The 20,904-nt window shown below is 42.5% G+C and overlaps 1 protein-coding gene across 1 annotated transcript; it reads left to right on the top strand.

Annotated features, from left to right (window-relative positions):
* Positions 1 to 12,082: 12,082 nt before the first annotated feature.
* LOC127630302 (myosin heavy chain, fast skeletal muscle-like) lies at positions 12,083 to 17,401 on the top strand. The gene is made up of 11 exons (XM_052107813.1): positions 12,083 to 12,106; positions 12,228 to 12,352; positions 12,486 to 12,542; positions 13,192 to 13,331; positions 15,850 to 16,070; positions 16,183 to 16,386; positions 16,484 to 16,609; positions 16,704 to 16,873; positions 17,019 to 17,123; positions 17,201 to 17,296; positions 17,377 to 17,401. Exons 5-9 carry the CDS (start codon positions 15,864 to 15,866, stop codon positions 17,104 to 17,106), a joined length of 795 nt encoding a protein of 264 aa, XP_051963773.1. The 5' UTR covers positions 12,083 to 12,106; positions 12,228 to 12,352; positions 12,486 to 12,542; positions 13,192 to 13,331; positions 15,850 to 15,863; the 3' UTR covers positions 17,107 to 17,123; positions 17,201 to 17,296; positions 17,377 to 17,401.
* The last annotated feature ends 3,503 nt before the right edge of the window (positions 17,402 to 20,904 follow it).

Here is a 20,904-nt window from a genome sequence, read left to right as displayed (position 1 = left end):
TGTTACACTCCTCTTTTTGAGAAATGCCATAGGATTTTTAATGACCACAGATAGTCAGGACCTCCATTTAATGTCTCATGCGAAAGACGGTGCTACTGTAAACTGTGAACAAATTACCTATTTGGCACCACCCAATACGCCGTATGTCCACCTATCTATCAAATGATTTTCCGTATGCTCACCTAAAATTTGTTGTGATACCGCCAGAACACCGAGGAGATTTTGACCTATAACCTTTAATTATGCTGAGGTGATGAGTGACTCCAGCCAGGTCTCCTAAGCAACCAAATTGGCCCGGTTGCTAGGGAGGGTAGAGTCACATGGGGTAACGTCCTCAAGGTTGCGTTTAGTGGTTCTCGCTCTCAATGGGGTACATGGGTAAGTTGTGCATGGATCGCGGAGAGTAACATGAGACTCCACATGCGGTGTCTCAGCGGTGTCATGGACAACGAGCCATGTGATAAGATGTGCTTAATGTTTTTTAATTTACTTGTTCATTGAACTGTTGTATATAAGCAATATCACCCGCAGTCGTGCTATATGGTCCTAAATCAGCACTGCTGAGATTACCTACGGCCGAATCACAGCTGATGTAGGGCCATATCGCACTCTTGCTTGTGTGATATTGCTTAAATATATATATACACTCACCTAAAGGATTATTAGGAACACCTGTTCAATTTCTCATTAATGCAATTATCTAATCAACCAATCACATGGCAGTTGCTTCAATGCATTTAGGGGTGTGGTCCTGGTCAAGACAATCTCCTGAACTCCAAACTGAATGTCAGAATGGGAAAGAAAGGTGATTTAAGCAATTTTGAGCGTGGCATGGTTGTTGGTGCCAGACGGGCCGGTCTGAGTATTTCACAGTCTGCTCAGTTACTGGGATTTTCACGCACAACCATTTCTAGGGTTTACAAAGAATGGTGTGAAAAGGAAAAACATCCAGTATGCGGCAGTCCTGTGGGCTGAAAATGCCTTGTTGATGCTAGAGGTCAGAGGAGAATGGGCCGACTGATTCAAGCTGATAGAAGAGCAACTTTGCCTGAAATAACCACTCGTTACAACCAAGGTATGCAGCAAAGCATTTGTGAAGCCACAACACACACAACCTTGAGGCGGATGGGCTACAACAGCAGAAGACCCCACCGGGTACCACTCATCTCCACTACAAATAGGAAAAAGAGGCTACAATTTGCAAGAGCTCACCAAAATTGGACAGTTGAAGACTGGAAAAATGTTGCCTGGTCTGATGAGTCTCGATTTCTGTTGAGACATTCAGATGGTAGAGTCAGAATTTGGCGTAAACCGAATGAGAACATGGATCCATCATGCCTTGTTACCACTGTGCAGGCTGGTGGTGGTGGTGTAATGGTGTGGGAGATGTTTTCTTGGCACACTTTAGGCCCCTTAGTGCCAATTGGGCATCGTTTAAATGCCACAGCCTACCTGAGCATTGTTTCTGACCATGTCCATCCCTTTATGGCCACCATGTACCCATCCTCTGATGGCTACTTCCAGCAGGATAATGCACCATGTCACAAAGCTCGAATCATTTCTAATTGGTTTCTTGAACATGACAATGAGTTCACTGTACTAAAATGGCCCCCACAGTCACCAGATCTCAACCCAATAGAACATCTTTTTGGATGTGGTGGAACGGGAGCTTCGTGCCCTGGATGTGCATCCCACAAATCTCCATCAACTGCAAGATGCTATCCTATCAATATGGGCCAACATTTCTAAAGAATGCTTTCAGCACCTTGTTGAATCAATGCCACGTTGAATTAAGGCAGTTCTGAAGGTGAAAGGGGGTCAAACACAGTATTAGTATGGTGTTCCTAATAATCCTTTAGGTGAGTGTATATTGTCTTATTGTGTATTCTATATATACTTTATTTTCTATTCAATTTTTATTTATTTATTATCTATGTCTTGTTGCTGTTTTGTATTGTTGTGCACTGGAAGCACCTGTCACCATGACAAACACTTGTATGTGTATGCATACTTGGCGATAAAGCTTATTCTGATTCTGATTCTGATTCTCAGTTATACATACACAATGCTTAACAGTGTATAGGGTTTTGTATATGTATTAGTTTATTAGAGTAAGTATAATGCCATTTTTACTGTTGGAAGAACAATTAATCAAACCTATTTATTTAAATAGATATTTAATATCAAGCTTTAGTAGTGAATTCTACACCTTGCCAGCAAGAAACTGTCTATCACAAAATGTATGTCAGAGTAAAATGACTTTTTGAGAAAGGGTGTAGTATAAATTTTTTACATTGTTTTGCCCAACTCTTCAGTCACTACTACACCACTGGCACCACAGTGGCATGACCAACTTTTCACCTTGCTCTAGTGTGAGCTGGGAGAGGGAGAAAAACAGGGTGAAAGAACACAAACAAGAAAAGAAGGGGAACACACACCCTTTATATCGCTGACATCAACCCAACTTTATACATTTCTCGAATTTCTTAACAATTATAATAATTGAGGTAAGTTTTGTTAGTCATTGACTGTTTTGTAAACAAATGACTAAGCAAAATGATTAATGAAGAAAAAAACGTCAAACGCATATTTTATCGAATGCACAGTTTAATCAATAATTGTGAATAAAACGATTTTAGCGTTTACACACGACAGTGTTGACAAGCCAAACGGATAATTTCTCCATGAATTCACAGCGAGTCAGCATGTGTGATCATGATTCAACTCCCACCCCCTGTGGCAAAATGCCCTGTTATAACACATCAGCATGCCATGTCGTAAATAGAAATGCTATAAAACAAATATACAGTGGTCAGCTTGTCATTAATTTAACTCCGTATGTATCTGTTTTGATGAAAGATATGTTTGTTATGAAAAATAGGAGAATCATACAGCGTATTCGTAATGTTTTACATAATATTCTTATTCAAATGAAAATTAAAATGTGCATACAATCCGTGGTATTCCCTTAAAAATATGTTATAAGACCCATAAAAAATTTTGCATTCCACTGAATATGATGCTACCTGATATCTCTATTAAATTTGATACAACTTCTTTATTGCTTATTTCTGGAACTGGTTTCTAATAAGGCTCTACATCCATTCTTAACTTTAAATGGACAGCTTCTACACACAGTAATTAAAACTCAAATGTCTGTCCATATTTAGTATCTGCTTAGTGTGCAAGTAAATCTTAACATAAGAGAGGATGGTATGATCAGCCCATTAGAAGACTGAAGGAGCTCCAGCTGGTGGTAAGTTGATTTGCATGGATGTTGGCATACACTTGGCAAGATTTATGGTAATCACTTCAAACCTGCAGGAGAAGCAAAATGGGATAAACTAATAATACATCTAGGATCCTGTTTAGTTTGTAATGAAGCAGTATCGATTTAAAAAAAAAAATGCTCTGTTTTTACAAAATTCATCATTTGGGCAATCATGGATGTTTAACTGTTTAAAAAGAGGGAAGGTAGGTGGATGTCCCTACTTTAATGTAATGAGTGTTGGATTAGTTGGTGTATTGACATCTGTGTTTATGTTTATGTAGATTATTCTATGTCAAGTGAGTGTTTGTTTTTTTATACATTTTGTGTTGTTTGCTCAGAAAATGTTGTCACACACATGGAAAAATATAACTATATTTGTGCTTTGTAGATAATTTCATACATTTTTGGGGGCATTAGATAGAGTACAGAGATAGAACATCTTGGTTGCAGAGTTTATCAGGAATGTATCATTGCTATCAGACTTGTTTTGAATCTAAATATAATTTGTTTAATTTATTGTTAATTTAGTATAGTTTTTAAGATGAAAATATAGGTACAAAATTGCAAATCACTTTGTTAATATTGTGCTTGGTTTAATGGTGTAATGTTGCATTTTTTTATGTTATTATTTCCACACAATACAATTTCCCTTTACGTTTTCCAGTAAGCCGGCACCATGAGTACGGACGCAGAGATGGCCGTTTATGGCAAGGCTGCCATATATCTACGCAAGCCTGAGAGGGAGAGAATCGAGGCTCAGAGCAAGCCCTTTGATGCCAAGACTGCTTGCTATGTGGTTGACACCAAAGAGTTGTATGTCAAAGGAACAATCAAGAGCAAAGATGGTGGCAAAGTCACCGTTATTGTGCTAGAGCACCAAGGAGGTGAATTTAAATTACTGCATGTAAACAAGATGCTCAATACATTACTCATTGCCATTTTCACTGTTAAATCTAATATATGCTGGATGACATTTATAGGAGAGAGTTGCTAAGGAGGATGATGTCTTCCCAATGAATCCTCCCAAGTATGACAAGATTGAGGACATGGCCATGATGACCCATCTCAATGAAGCCTCTGTGCTGTATAACCTCAAAGAGCGTTATGCAGCATGGATGATCTACGTAAGTTAAAAAGTCAACAAAAAACCCTTTTAAGATAATTTTGACTGTGATGCTGTAATCTGACCTCATTTCAGACCTACTCTGGACTGTTCTGCGCTACTGTGAACCCCTACAAGTGGCTCCCAGTGTATGATGCAGAAGTGGTGTCTGCCTACAGAGGCAAAAAGCGTATGGAGGCCCCACCCCACATCTTCTCTGTCTCTGACAATGCCTATCAGTTCATGCAAACTGGTAAAATCTAAATTTTTTACAAATTATTTAGATTTGTGTAATTCTGCATTTTTGTTTTTATAAAACAACTATTAAAAATTATTACCTTTGAATTTACAGACAGAGAGAACCAGTCTGTCCTGATTACGTATGTATCTACTGTTATAAGATGTAAAGAACAGTTATATTTTCTTCTCATGGAAAATTGCACATGTCTGATCATCTTCTGTCTTATAATCTCTCATAAACCAGTGGAGAATCTGGTTCTGGAAAGACTGTGAACACCAAACGTGTCATTCAGTACTTTGCCACAGTTGCAGTGGCGGGTCGTGACAAGAAGAAAGAGCAAGTTCCCGGCAAAATGAAGGTATAAAACTATGTTTATATCTATGTATGTAAAAAATACTAAATAATTATTAATAATTGCAGTTGTCTTACATAACATATGACCATTATATTGAAAATTGCCAGCTGAATTAGTAAAAAAACGGCACCTTTTGTAAAATATTTGTACCAATATCATTTGTAAAACACAAATAAATAAAAATCCTGACTAATTTAGACATGAAGGGTACAATACATTAAAACACTTCACACGATACAGGGATCTCTTGAAGACCAGATCATTGCCGCCAACCCTCTGCTTGAGGCTTATGGTAATGCCAAGACTGTGAGAAATGACAACTCTTCTCGTTTTGTAAGTTCACCGTTTTTATTTATACAGAGCACTTGGTCAGTTTTGCTGAATTTTTCTGTTGCACTGTGACAACAATGTTATTTTGTTTTTAACAGGGTAAATTCATCAGAATTCACTTTGGCTCAACTGGAAAACTGGCATGTGCTGATATTGAGACATGTAGGTGGACATGTTTTTAATTTATCAATCTGTATATTTTCTCTGTCTATCACTCTTCAGAACATGACTTTCTTACATTCTCTCAACAGATCTACTGGAGAAGTCTAGAGTGACATTCCAACTTCCAGATGAGAGAGGCTACCACATCTTCTACCAGATGATGACCAACCATAAGCCTGAGCTGATTGGTAGATGGACACATTACATTCAAAGCCATTTTTTTTTTATGGAAAATAAGATTGTTAAATATTTAAATTCTGAGCATATTTATGAGTATATTCTCTTAAATAGGCATATACTCATAAATGCTCTGTGTATTTTACAGAAATGACACTCATTACCACCAACCCCTATGACTTCCCCATGTGCAATCAGGGTCATATCACTGTGGCAAGCATTGATGATAAAGAGGAGCTGGTTGCAACTGATGTGAGTAATTGCTAATACTGATTATTGACATACAGTATTCCATGTAAATATGGCAGATCTACAGTAAGTGCTTTTTTCTATTTCCAGACTGCTATTGACATTCTGGGCTTTACTAATGAGGAGAAGATGGGCATCTACAAGTATACTGGAGCTGTTCTGCATCATGGTAACATGAAGTTCAAGCAGAAGCAGCGTGAGGATCAGGCTGAGCCTGATGGCAATGAGGGTGAGAATAAATTGATATATTGTGTAATCCCATTTAAGAATGGTTTGATTGAAAGATCCTTTTCTATTTGCAAATAGGAAAGAGTAGTTCCTATAGTTTTCAGGGCAATAAATGGGATGACATTTAAAATGTTGAACTAAAAATTGCAGAGGCTGACAAAGTCGCCTACCTTCTGGGCTTGAACTCTGCTGATATGCTGAAGGCTTTGTGCTACCCCAGAGTGAAGGTCGGAAATGAGTATGTGACCAAAGGTCAAACAGTGCCACAGGTATGTAGTAACATACAGTACATCCAGCTAAGTATGTGTTAGACCTAAAAATTATGAGTAAATCTGACTATTATTGCAAAAGCAGAAGGATGTTGGAATAAAAATGACACTGTATTTTATCCACAGGTGTACAACTCTGTTAGTGCTTTAGCCAAATCTATCTATGAGAGGATGTTCTTGTGGATGGTCATTCGTATCAATCAGATGTTGGACACAAAACAGTCCAGTCAGTTTTACATTGGTGTGCTGGATATTGCTGGCTTTGAGATCTTTGATGTAAGAATTATTATTTTATCCAATTTAATGAAAGATGAAATTCAGTCAAATTCAGTGTTCAGTAAATGTCTCTCTCTCTCTCTCTCTCTTAACAACCCCCCCATCCCTAGTATAACAGCATGGAGCAGCTATGCATCAATTTCACCAATGAAAAACTGCAACAGTTCTTCAACCACCACATGTTTGTGCTGGAACAAGAGGAGTACAAGAAGGAGGGCATTGTTTGGGCATTCATTGACTTCGGCATGGACTTGGCTTCTTGCATTGAGCTCATTGAGAAGGTTGTACTAGCTATTGTTTTTTACTATTTTTATAATTTACATTTCTTAAAATGTGAAACATTTAGTAATACTCCTCTTTCATTTACAAATAGCCCATGGGTGTCTTCTCCATTCTTGAAGAGGAGTGCATGTTCCCCAAGGCTTCAGACGCTTCCTTCAAAAACAAGCTGTTTGATCAGCACCTTGGCAAAAACCAAGCCTTCCAGAAACCAAAGCCTGTCAAAGGCAAACCTGAGGCCCACTTCTCTTTGGTTCACTATGCTGGAACTGTGGACTACAACGTCACTGGCTGGTTGGACAAGAACAAGGATCCACTGAATGAGTCTGTTTTACAGTAGTACCAGAAATCTTCTGTCAAACTTCTGGCTACTCTCTACCCAGCTGTTGTTGAGTATAATTTTATACATTACAAGTGCATATTACAAACAGAGAATTATTTAATTAGCTAATTTGAATTGACAATTTGGTTTATAATTTTAATGTTTGTAAAGACCCTACCAAGAAGGGAGGCAAGAAGAAGGGTGGCTCCATGCAGACTGTGTCCTCCCAGTTCAGGGTATGTACAAAGGATTTGAATCTGATATAAAGACAATACTGCTGTATTTGAAAAGAGATAGAACTCCTTTTTATCTTCCACAGGAGAACTTGGGGAAGCTCATGACCAACTTGAGGAGCACTCATCCTCACTTTGTGTGTTGTCTAATTCCCAATGAGTCCAAGACTCCAGGTGAAGTAAAGAAGGACTTTCAGATTTTTTAATGTGAATTGTTTATATTCAAAGCTCTTGATATAACCTGTTTTATAGGTCTCATGGAGAACTTCCTGGTTATCCACCAGCTGAGGTGTAACGGTGTACTGGAGGGTATCAGAATTTGCAGAAAGGGCTTCTCAAGCAAAATCCTCTATGGTGACTTCAAACAGAGGTAAATAGGACTGCATGAAAATACTATTTCCTGTTGGAGGGTTATCTCAATATAAAAATAAGAAGCATTAAAAAAAATTCTTTCACAGATACAAGGTGCTGAAAGATGCGTGATGATAAACTGGCTGTTCTGGTCACAATGACTCAGGCTCTCTGCCGTGGTTACCTGATGAGGAGGGAGTATGTGAAGATGATGGAGAGGAGGTGAGTTATGTAAGAGATAATGTACAGTCATCTGGTCATTATCACAAAATAAACCAGACAGGGGAATCAGGACCTGAGCGCAAAGCGGAGTGGTCTTATTTTGCGACAATCACCGACTTACTGTATATTATACCGCACAAATTATTACACAGCTACTTACCACCAAATAAATAAATAAATAAATGGACATAAAATATAGATTTGCATTGAAATTATGAATGAAATTGTTGAACAGCTAAAATCAACCTCTGGTTTTGAGTTCTGTTGGTGTTTATTTTGAGAAAATAACTGTCTGACTGCTCATTATACAGCTAATTACAACACTTATTACAAAATAAATAAATAATTGTACATTAAACATTGAATTAAGTTGAAATTATTTTACAAGCTTACTTGTAGAGATCGCTGAGTGATACGAAAAGTAGCCAATAACGTTAGAGCGACAGCAGTAGAAATGCCCACTTGTGACTTACAGTACAATGACTAGCATCAAGCGATAAAGTCGCTGCCTGTGAATTGGGCTTTAATACCTGGATGTGCAATTGTTTATGAGAAATATTAGTCTGCTAGATCATGCCATTGGCCAATCATAATTAAGTATTTCAGAGAGCCGTGTTATACTTAATGATATTTGTGACATTTAATCACCAATTATTCACAGGGAGTCCATTTACACCATCCAATACAACATCCGCTCATTCATGAATGTCAAACACTGGCCATGGATGAAGGTTTACTACAAGATTAAGCCTCTGCTGAAGAGTGCTGAGACTGAGAAGGAGCTGTCAAACACGAAAGAGGATTTTACAAAATGCAAAGAAAATCTTGCCAAGGCTGAAGCCAAAAGAAGGAGCTTGAGGCTCTGCAAGAAGAATGATCTGCAGCTTCAAATAGCCTCTGTAAGTATGCACTAATTAATTTACTGAAATTTGGTTCCATTTAAAAATTATGCAATTGTTTTACCATAATATGTAAAATCCTTTTTCCTGTCAGGAAGGTGAGAATCTCTCAGATGCTGAGGAGAGGTGTGAGGGTCTAATCAAGAACAAAATCCAGCTTGAAGCTAAACTCAAAGAGACAACTGAGAGATTGGAGGATGAGGAGGAAATCAATGCTAAACTCACAGCCAAGAAGAGGAAACTGGAGGATGAGTGCTCTGAGATGAAGAAGGACATTGATGACTGTAAAGATCTCCTCCAAGGGATGACACTTGACGCAGTGGCTCAAAGGTGAGGGTCTTTATTATTAACAATAATTATCAAAAATAACAAAACAACGTGCACGGAGCACCCTTTCAACAGCCAGCTTAATGACACAGCCTCGTAACTCTCATGTCACTCCTCTTTCCATGGAGGCCCTCTGGCTGATTTTTATGCCGCTTTCCCCGTGCTCACTGAAATTAGAGACAGGTGTTAGACATAATTTAGCTCAGGTGCAAGCGCCCTTACCGCTTTTCTCTCCCGGACGGGCGCTTGACCACGCCCCCGCTGCCACAATGACCTAGAGCTCACCTTGGCTAAAGTGGAAAAGGAGAAACATGCCACTGAAAATAAGGTTTGAGTTTGAGTTGGTTTAATAGAGTAAATTATTTAATTTCTACTGTTACCTAATATTTTTAAAAGAAAATTAATTAGGACAAAAGGAAGTAATTTAGTATCCAACACCGCACAGGTCAAGAACCTGACCGAGGAAATGGCAGGACAGGATGAGAGCCTTGCCAAGCTTACAAAGGAGAAGAAAGCCCTCCAAGAGGCACATCAGCAGACTCTGGATGATCTCCAGGCAGAGGAGGACAAAGTCAACACCCTGACCAAAGCTAAGACAAAACTTGTGCAACAAGTTGATGATGTGAGTTACTGTTTCAACATGTCCTTAATTCATTTAATGTACATTTTTGCTTTGAACATTTATATATTGTTTTCCCATAGCTTGAGGGTTCCCTTGAACAAGAGAAAAAGCTGTGCATGGATCTTGAGAGAGCCAAGAGAAAGCTTGAAGGAGACCTCAAATTGGCCCTTGAGACCACTATGGACCTGGAGAATGACAAGCAGCAATCAGATGAGAAACTTAAGAAGTATTTTAAAACATCAAATTATTAGAACTTCTATTGCTATTTTTGTGTTATTTTTTTTATGTAAGTTATTGTTATACACACAAGTTATTGTTGAACTCCCACAGGAAAGACTTTGATTTAAGCCAGCCCCTGAGCAAGATTGAGGATGAGCAATCTCTTGGAGCTCAACTCCAGAAGAAGATCAAGGAGCTTCAGGTATTTGGAATTTTTTTGGTATTTTATTTTTGTCACATTGTTATTTGTTTAAAAAAATTCAAGATCAGAAATGAATTAATTACTTGCCCACTGCAGGCTCACGTTGAAGAACTGGAGGAAGAGGTTGAGGCTGAGCGTGCTGCTCGTACAAAGGTGGAGAAGCAGAGAGCTGATCTTTCCAGAGAACTTGAGGAGATCAGTGAGGGGCTTGAGGAGGCTGGAGGAGCAACGTCTGCTCAGATTGAGATGAATAAGAAGCGTGAGGCTGAATTTCAGAAGCTGCGTCGTGATCTTGAAGAGGCCACCCTCCAGCATGAAGCCACTGCTGCTGCCCTCCGCAAGAAGCAGGCCGACAGTGTGGCTGAGCTGGGAGAGCAAGTCGACAACCTCCAGCGCATCAAGCAGAAGCTTGAGAAGGAGAAGAGTGAATACAAAATGGAGATTGATGATCTCTCTAGCAACATGGAGGCTGTTGCCAAAGCAAAGGTTGAGAATTGGGTTTCTAAAGAAATTAATCAAATGTGTAGGATTTTTTGAATATCTAACGACTTTGTATTTGCAGTCCAATCTAGAGAAGATGTGCCGCACACTTGAGGACCAACTCAGTGAAATGAAGTCCAAGAGCGATGAGAATCTTCGCCAGTTAAATGACCTCAGTGCTCAAAGAGCAAGACTTCAAACTGAAAATGGTATGAGATGAAAATTATGATCAAATTATTAGTATGTTGAGAATTATTAAGTATAGTGTATTCAAATAATTCTGCATTGAATTTATGACTCTAACTTAGGCTTATTAGAAACAAGCATACTGATTAATAAAATACTTTCTCACCAACAGGTGAGTTTGGCCGTCAGTTAGAAGAGAAGGAGGCTGTAGTTGCTCAGCTCACCAGAGACAAACAAGCTTTCACTCAACAAACTGAGGAGCTTAAGAGACATATTGAAGAGGAAGTTAAGGTATTACAGCAAAATTATTGTGACCACATATTTGCCTGTGCAGAGTAAAGCTAATAGTATGACTTTGCATCCTAGGCCAAGAATGCTCTGGCCCATGCTGTGCAGTCAGCCCGTCATGACTGTGACCTGCTCCGTGAGCAGTTTGAGGAAGAGCAGGAGGCAAAGGCTGAGCTGCAGCGGGGAATGTCTAAGGCCAACAGTGAGGTTGCTCAGTGGAGAACCAAATATGAAACTGATGCCATCCAGCGCACAGAGGAGCTAGAAGAGTCCAAGTATGAACATCAGAGGAGCTGATAAACACTTGTTAATATGTGAAAATGTTTGCATCATAGATTAATGCTGACAAATTCATAACAGGAAGAAGCTGGCTCAGCGTCTGCAAGAGGCAGAGGAACAAATTGAGGCAGTGAACTCCAAATGTGCCTCTCTGGAGAAGACCAAACAGAGACTCCAGGGTGAAGTGGAGGACCTCATGATTGATGTGGAGAGAGCCAATGGCTTGGCTGCCAACCTTGACAAGAAGCAGAGGAACTTTGACAAGGTAAACAATTTGACTACTTCTGTGATATGCTAATTCCTCTCACATCTCAAATTAAGTAATAATATTATTAGTGGAGCCTGAAATTTCTCTACCCAAGGTCCTGGCAGAATGGAAGCAGAAGTATGAGGAAGGTCAGGCAGAGCTGGAAGGTGCCCAGAAAGAGGCACGCTCACTCAGCACTGAGCTGTTCAAGATGAAGAACTCTTGAAGAGAAGATGAAGAGAGTCTGGATCAGCTGGAGACACTCAAGAGAGAAAACAATAACCTACAGCGTAAGACCTCATTTGTTGAATTATTTATTAACTTCAACACTCTTAGTGTTAAATCAGTAATGGGAATTGAATGTGTGTACTGTTTATAATATACTGATACTATTTTCTTTCTCTTATGTAGAGGAGATCTCAGATCTGACAGAGCAGATAGGTGAGACTGGTAAAAGCATTCATGAGCTGGAAAAGGCCAAGAAGGCTATTGAGACTGAGAAGTCTGAGATTCAGACTGCCTTAGAGGAGGCTGAAGTGAGTATCTGAAGATAATTGTATTGAAGATTAATATGTATTATTTTGTTGTAAAAAAAAATGTAGCACTATCCTGTCCTGTTAATGATTGTTTTCATTATGAAATTCCAAAATTATTTTTCACCGTTTATAGGGCACCCTGGAGCATGAGGAATCTAAGATCCTTCGTGTCCAACTTGAGCTAAACCAGGTCAAGAGTGAGATTGACAGGAAGCTTGCTGTCACGAACCCCGCTCCTCTGCCCCATCTCCGCTTCCGCGAGCACGCACACATGCACTCCGCGAGCGTGCTCGCGTCCCACTCCCTCGCTCCGCCCCCTTGAGCTCGTACGCTCTTTTTCCTCCCTCGGGCTTCCACGCCCGGTTTTGCTATTACGAGCTCTCGCTCGTAAACTATCTCCCCCCTCTGACTCATGCTCGCTTCTCATGCGCTTCAGCCAGAACATTATGACCACCTGCACTCACGCGCTTCCAATCCCCACACATTGTTTACACCTGCACTCGCCCCTATAAATACACTATCCTTCCGTTTGTATCCCGTTGGTTATTGTGTTTAGTTTCCCGTACCTATGCCCCGCTAGTCTCATCTAGTTCTTCGCCCTAGTTAGTATATACATCCTGTTTATCCCGGCTTTGACCCCCTTGCTTTCCGTGACCACTCTTTTGCTATTGCCCTATTGTTATATCCTGATTCCCCGGCTCTCGACTCTACGCTTTCCCTGACCATTCTCCCGCTGGATTTTCCTTATTGTACCTTCGCCTGCTTTTTATTTAATAAAGCAGTTCATTGACTTACACTGTGACTGTCTTGTCTTGTGTGTGTGTGTGTTCTGGTCACAGAATAACCAACCTAACCGAAGGCAGTCACAATGCACCCCACGGATTCGCGCAGCTCACTAGAGCGGATTTTCGTGGCGTGTTCCGAGCGCGGATTTGCGGCTGGGAGAGATTACCACGCACTCACGGCCCAGGGACAGCAGGTAAGCACTTTGTTTGACTTTTGTCACCCTGTTCTGCCTGTGTCTGTCCCTGAGCCCGTTTATACTCCCAGCGCATTTCTGAACCCCCTGAGAGGTTTGACGGCTCTTTTGATGCTAACCTAGGGTTTTTTATGCGAGGCAGCAGTTGTGTAACTCATAACCCCGCCCTCGACATCATGGACCCAGCGGCCCAACTCATGGTTTTGCGTCAGGGAAGCCAAACCTTGGAGGCTTATGTTACTGATTTTTGTGCCCTGGCCAACCAGGTGAATTTTGATGAGGTGGTTCTGAAAGACATTTTCAAGATGGACTGAATGAGCCAGCCTCATCATACATGCCTGGTGGTCGCTGCTGTCTCAACCTGGCTCAGTTTATTGACCTCGCCCTGCTCTGCGTTGGTTCCTCGTTTACTGTGGGGGAGGCAGATACTGAACCAGCGCTCTACACCACGGCCCCCGTCTCGAGGCCTACCACGACCCCCGTCTCGAAGCCTACCACGGCCCCCGTCTCGAAGCCTACTACGGCCCCCGTCTTGAAGCCTTACACGGCCCCCGTCTTGAAGCCTTACACGGCCTCCGTCTTGAAGCCTTACACGGCCCCCGTCTTGAAGCCTTACCCGGCCCCCGTCTTGAAGCCTTACACGGCCCCGTCCTGAAGCCTTACACGGCCCCCGTCTTGAAGCCTTACACGGCCCTAGTCCCGAAGCCGTACACGGCCCTAGTCCCGAAGCCTGACACGGCCCCAATCCCGAGGCCTGTCACGGCCCCAGCCTCGAAGCCTGGCACGGCCAGCGAGTCAACGCCCATGCCTGCCACGGCCAACGAGCCAGCGCCCACGGCCAACGAGCCAGCGCCCATGCCCGCCACGGCCAACGAGCCAGCGCCCATGCCCGCCACGGCCAACGCTCCTGCCTGCCACGGTCAGCGAGCCAGCGCCCATGTCTGCCACGGTCAGCGAGCCAGCGCCTGTAACCTCGACCGTCCTCATGGCCACATCCCCTGTTGGCCGAAGACGTAAGAGAAGGAAGAGGGCCCCTTCTCCCCAGTCTCGTCTTGTGCTCAAGACCACAGAGGTTCCCTCAGAGTCTTCCACGGCTCTGCCGGGTTCTGCTCCGCCCACAGAGTCTTCCACGGCTCTGCAGACCTCTGCTCCGCCCTCAGAGTCTTCCACGGCTCGGTCAGCCTCTGCTCGCCCCTCAGAGCCCTCCCGGGCTCCGCCTCACGAGTCTCTCAGGGCTCCTCCTCTCGAGCCTCCCAGGGCTCCTCCTCTCGAGCCTCCAAGGGCCCCTCCTCACGAGCCTTCTAGGGCTCCTCCTCTCGAGCCTCCCAGGGCTCCTCCTCTCGAGCCTCCAAGGGCCCCTCCTCACGAGCCTCCTAGGGCTCCTCCTCACGAGCCTCCCAGAGCTCCATCCCTCGAGTCTCTCAGGGCTCCTCCATCCCTCGAGTCTTTCATGGCTCCACCCTTCAAGCCTCTCACGGCTTCGCCTCTCGAGTCTTTCAGGGCTCCATCCCTCGAGTCTTTCATGGCTCCACCCCTCAAGCCTCTCACGGCTCGCCTCTCCGAGTCTCTCAGGGCTCCTCCGCCTCTCAGGGCTTCCCCTCTCGAGTCTTTCATGGCTCCACCCCTCAAGCCTCTCACGGCTTCGCCTCTCGAGTCTCTCAGGGCTCCTCCCCCTCTCAAGCCTCTCAGGGCTCCCCCTCTCGAGTCTTTCAGGGCTCCTCCTCTCAAGCCCCTCAGGGCTTCGTCTCTCGAGTCTTTCATGGCTCCCCCCTCAAGCCTCTCGAGCCTTCCAGGGCTCGGCCACTAGAGGCTCCTATTGCTCTGCCTCCCGAGCCTCCTACAGCTCCCCCTCCAGAGCCTCCTACGGCTCCACCTCCCGAGCCTCTCATGGCTCTGCTCCCAAAGACTCCAGAGCTTCCTAGTGCTCCGCCTCTCGAGCCTTCCACGGCTCCACCACCCGAGCCTCCTACGGCTCTGCTCCCTAAGACTCCAGAGCCTTCTACAGATTCGCCTCCCGAGCCTCCTGCGGCTCCGCCTCCCAAGCCTCCTATGGCGCCACCTCCCCTGGCTCTGCCTCCAGAGCCTACCAGGGCTTCACTCCTGGAGCCTTCTACGGCGCCACCTCCCACTGCGTCACCTCCCTCGGCTCTGCCTCCAGAGCCTTCCAGGGCTTCACCTCTGGAGCCTCCTACGGCGCCACCTCCATGGGCTCCACTTCCTGAGCCTTCCAGGCCTTCGCCCCTAAAGCCCCCCTTGGCTCCACCTCCAGAGCCTTCCAGGCCTTCGCCCCTAAAGCCCCCCTTGGCTCCACCTCCAAAGCCTTCCAGGCCTTCGCCCCTAAAGCCTCCTTCGGCTCCACCTCCAGAGCCTTCCAGGCCTTTGCCCCTAAAGCCTCCTTCGGCTCCACCTCCAGAGCCTTCCAGGCCTTCGCCCCTAAAGCCTCCTTTGGCTCAGTTCATTTGACTTACACTGTGACTGTCTTGTCTTGTGTGTGTGTGTGTTCTGGTCACACTTGCAGAGAAGGACGAGGAGATGGAACAGATCAAGAGGAACAGCCAGAGAGTCATTGAGTCCATGCAGAGCACTCTTGACTCTGAGGTCAGGAGCAGGAATGATGCCCTGAGAATCAAGAAAAAGATGGAGGGAGATCTTAATGAGATGGAGATTCATCTGAGCCATTCCAATCGCCAGGCTGCTGAGGCCCAGAAACAGCTGAGGAATGTTCAGGGACAACTCAAGGTATGTGACCTCTCTCTGGCTTTCAGTTTGTATAAGTGTGTAAATGAGTATGCTACACAAAAATGAAAAGCAAAAAATGAATCAGGGAGCCCTCAAAAAAATGTATGTACAGGATGCCCAACTGCACCTTGATGATGCCCTGAGAGGACAGGAAGACATGAAGGAGCAGGTGGCTATGGTGGAGCGCAGAAACAGTCTGATGCAGGCTGAGATTGAGGAGCTGAGAGCAGCTCTGGAGCAGACAGAGAGAGGCCGCAAAGTGGCTGAACAAGAGCTGGTGGATGTCAGTGAGCGTGTTGGACTCCTGCACTCTCAGGTAAATGCATATAGTTGCTGGTGTTTTTGAAGAGTTAAATTATGGTAATTGAAAGTGTTGTTAAAAAATAAATTGAATTATCTTATCCATTTTGTAGAACACAAGTCTAATGAACACGAAGAAGAAGCTTGAAGCTGACCTTGTTCAAATCCAGAGTGAAGTTGATGACACTGTACAAGAAGCCAGAAACGCAGAAGAGAAGGCCAAGAAGGCCATCACTGATGTGAGTAACTGAAAATTCAAAGAAGCTTCTCAAGAATCTGCACACTTAAATATTTAGACCTAATGCAAATTTGTGGAATTTGTGATTTCAAAAGGCTGCAATGATGGCAGAAGAGCTAAAAAAGGAACAGGACACCAGTGCTCACCTTGAGAGGATGAAGAAAAATTTGGAAGTCACAGTGAAGGACCTGCAGCACCGTCTGGATGAGGCTGAGAATCTGGCCATGAAGGGGGAAAGAAACAACTCCAGAAACTGGAGTCAAGAGTACGCTTGCCTTTATTTCAGTGTTTATTATCTTGATATGGGTGCTGTGTAGTGTATGTCATACTACAATACTGCTTACTTTGTGTTTGATAGTGTAAACCTAATTTTTTTGAGTGAAATGAGTTTAATAATATCTATAATTAAGGTCCGTGAGCTTGAGACTGAAGTTGAGGCAGAACAGAGACGTGGAATTGATGCTGTTAAAGGTGTTCGCAAATATGAGAGGAGAGTGAAGGAGCTCACGTACCAGGTAAAGAAAATGTTATAAAATTTCAGACAACATTTTTCTTATTATATTCTTGTCTAATGTATGTTTATTACCTGCAGACTGAGGAGGATAAGAAGAACATCACCAGACTGCAAGATCTGGTTGACAAGCTTCAGCTGAAGGTCAAGTCTTACAAGAGGCAGGCTGAAGAAGCTGTGAGTATCTAATTTGAAAACGATAAATGCCACATTTTACATTATTTGTGTCTTGTATACCTATATATTTGACGTTGCAGGATGAACAAGCCAACACTCACCTGTCCAAATTGAGGAAGTCACAGCATGAGCTGGAGGAGGCTGAGGAGCGCGCTGACATTGCTGAATCTCAGGTCAACAAGCTCAGAGTCAAGAGCCGTGATGCTGGAAAGGTAATTTATATGATATATCAGTTCTAATACTTACTAAAAGATTTACTTTCTAAGATATTTTAAACCATATTTGCCACAGCTTTAAAGCTTTAGTTTAATATCTCAATTGTAACTTAAAATGTATACTAATTATGTAATTGTTCAATTTCTAATTTTTCCAGGTTAAAGACGTAGCTGAGTGAAAATCTTTCAAAAGGAGACTCTTCGAAAATGTAAAATTAATACAAAATAAAACTTTAACTTTTGGACCTCCATTTCTCTTGATTGATTTGTTGATGAACACCTAACACAACATTTTCTAGTAGGCTTACACAAAATATGAACTTTTATATGACATGAACAAAGATCTCTTTATATCTCTTTATTTTTTCACTTTAAGTGGTAGCAACTTAATCAAATCATCAAATTTCCAGTAATACTCAAAGATAGTCGATAGAGTGCATAGTTTGAAAGGTTATAGTGGTTGTGAGGGCAGGAAACAATACCGAAATTCATTCCACATTAAGTACAACGTATCAGCTGCTTGTGAATGACTGCAGATAATGGTATTTTCACAGACAGTGCTGGGTAGATTACTTCTGAAATTTAATCTGGCACTGATTACAAATTACACATTGTAATCAACAACATAATCTTTTAGATAACCTTTTTTATGTCATATCTAAGTCCAAACAGATCTAATCTGATTACTATTTGATTACTTTTGGTTTAATAATTGCATATTTTGATGAACATCTAATCATTCATTTGAAATGTATTAAGTACCAATAAACACTGCTTTATTAAACATTTGTAAATATAAAATCAAACAACAACTTGCTGTTTGTCAGTTGCTGGGTAAATCAACGGTGCTTAAACTGTCATAAAAATTTTTGTTGAAAGGTGAAAGACAATGAAAACATTTTTGTTATTTATATTTGTGTTATTTATGAAAATAGGGATTGGACTTATTATCCAGTTTTGAAACAAATAATGAGATAATTTCTCTAGATATGAATACATTAATTAGTTTATTATTTCAAAATTAAAAAACTAAATTTTGCTTTAAATTTTGATTTCAGAGAAAATGAGAAAACTGCTTAATTTCTCATGTTTATTGCTCATAGAGCTGAACCTCGATTGGTCAACCAGCGCTGTTATCTGACCTGCCTTAATCATAATAAGAGTTCAGTGCAATACAGCTCTGCAGCATGGCTGGGTCAAAGGGGGGACATGAGGGGCATTTCCTACCAAGCTTTTCCATGTACCCCACCCAGGAAACTTATCATGCCCCTACCCCGTGAAGAGACAACCAGTTGCCCAACCAAAAGATAAAAAAATTATTATATGCCTAGTAAGAACATTCTAGAGATGTGATTTGATTTTCGCTAAATTGAACATGTGATTTTATTAGTTTAAACAAAGGAAAGGTAGTTTTATATTTTCCCAATGGATGTATTTAAATACACCCAGTACAAGTTAACATCCTCAGAAAAGATGAGGAGACCATCTTATGACACCACTCTCCAATTTACTTTCCTATGTCTGATAACAAAAATAACTAATACATTCACAAATTTTTGGCAAGTTAATTTGTGTCTGGCTCTGTGACTTAATGGGGAAAAGAACATCTTCAATCTCTACTTGGTTAAGGTCTGGGCTCTGTCCTTTAGTTTAATCATTTATAAAAGCACATTTAAAAACAACAGGAGTTGACCAAAGTGTTGTACAATGCAGAATAAATGAATATACAAAAGCAATAACAACAGTAATAGAATCAAACACACAATACGAAAACAAAAATTCAGACTGAATTAAAAGCTAAAGAATAAAAAGAGGTCTTTAAACTGGATTTAAAAATAGCAGTTGATGGGGATGATCTAAGATTAAAAATAAAATGAGTGGTGGATGTAGGCATAGGCGACATGGGCAGCCACTTGGGACGTCATCTTGCCTGGGGCTGTACGGGTGCTTGCCGAGGCAGCACGGACCACCACTCCTTCCTTCCTTTTTCTTTCTTTCTTTCTTTCTTTCTTTCTTTCTTTCTTTCTTTCTTTCTGTCTGTTTGTCTGTCTTTCTAACAATTCATTCATTAATTTAATGGTCTGGCTTACTTATCTAAGCTTTCTGATGGAATTAAAGTTAACACTAACTTTAGAAGGAGCATTTACTAATGTGTTTCTTATGCAGCAGTTACAGTTGTAATACGTCTGTCCCTCGCTGACCACCTTGAATATTTACCTGATTTTCTCAGAGGCCGTGCATCGTAGCACGTCCCAAGAGAGGACTCAAGATGGCGCAGAGTATGGCTGCTGCGTTGCGAGCTACGACACAACACTGCAGATTATTGTTTGTTTTGTTTACAGTTTTTTAGTTTTTTTGCCTTGGATGTTGTCTGCCTTATTGTATACGACAGACAAACGCTTTTGGACATTGGTTCTGCAATTACACACCGAAAACCGGACATCAAATCCCTCAATGCCGACCTGCTGTTTACAAACATGCCAGCGGAGCCCTTTGTCTGGGCTGCCAGGCCGTGGAAACGCAGAAGGAAAAGGGGAAAAAGAGCCGGCGTTCTCATCAGAGTAAGACGTTGCGCAAAGCGACCCCCACTACCCAGTATACTACTGGCAAATGTTCAGTCTCTGGACAACAAGCTCTGCGAGCTGAGAGCGCGGATCTCTTTCCAACGAGAGATGAGGGATTGCAGCATTATCTGCCTTACAGAAACCTGGATGTCTGCAGACATTCCAGACTCGGCCATCGAACCCACGGGTTTCTCCGTGCACCGAGCGGACAAAGCGAAAGACCTCTCAGGTAAAAGCAGAGGTGGTGGTGTATGTTTTATGATCAACAAATCATGGTGTGATCAGAAGAATGTACATTTGATCAAGTCTTTCTGCTCTCCTGATCTGGAATACCTCATGCTTCTGTGTCGAACATTCTGGCTACCGAGGGAATTCACAGCGGTCATTATCACAGCTGTGTACATCCCCCCACAAGCCGACACAGACAGGGCACTCAAGGAACTGAATGGGAGTATAAGTGAGCAGGAAACCGTGCACCCCGAGGCCACGTTCATTGTTACCAGGGACTTTAACAAAGCCAATTTTAAAATAATCGCACCAAAACATCAGCTTCAACACACGAGGGGACCGGGTTTTGGACCAATGCTATTCTCCTTTCCGGGATGGATACATATCCCTCCCCCGCCCACCATTTGGCAAGTCGGACCACTCTTCAGGTCTGCTTCTGCCCACTTAAAGGCAGAAACTGAAATGGAAAGCACCCACCCTCAGAACGATCCAGTGCTGGTCGGACCAATCAGACTCTATGCTACAAGACTGTTTGACTGGGAGATGTTCCGGTCCGCCTCTGATGACAACATCGAGGTTTATGCTGATAGCGTAACATGTT

Source organism: Xyrauchen texanus, chromosome 3 (assembly GCF_025860055.1).
Source record: "Xyrauchen texanus isolate HMW12.3.18 chromosome 3, RBS_HiC_50CHRs, whole genome shotgun sequence".
Taxonomy (NCBI): Eukaryota; Metazoa; Chordata; class Actinopteri; order Cypriniformes; family Catostomidae; genus Xyrauchen; species Xyrauchen texanus.
Note: the sequence above shows the minus strand (reverse complement) of the source record. Positions and strands in the feature narration are given on the sequence as shown.

Excerpts from the sequence above, each read along its gene's own strand:
- LOC127630302 (XM_052107813.1), top strand. The coding sequence starts at position 15,864 with ATGGAACAGATCAAGAGGAACAGCCAGAGAGTCATTGAGTCCATGCAG. Across the intron at positions 16,071-16,182 it reads ATGTTCAGGGACAACTCAAG|GATGCCCAACTGCACCTTGA; the intron begins GTATGTGACCTC and ends ATGTATGTACAG. Across the intron at positions 16,387-16,483 it reads TTGGACTCCTGCACTCTCAG|AACACAAGTCTAATGAACAC; the intron begins GTAAATGCATAT and ends TCCATTTTGTAG.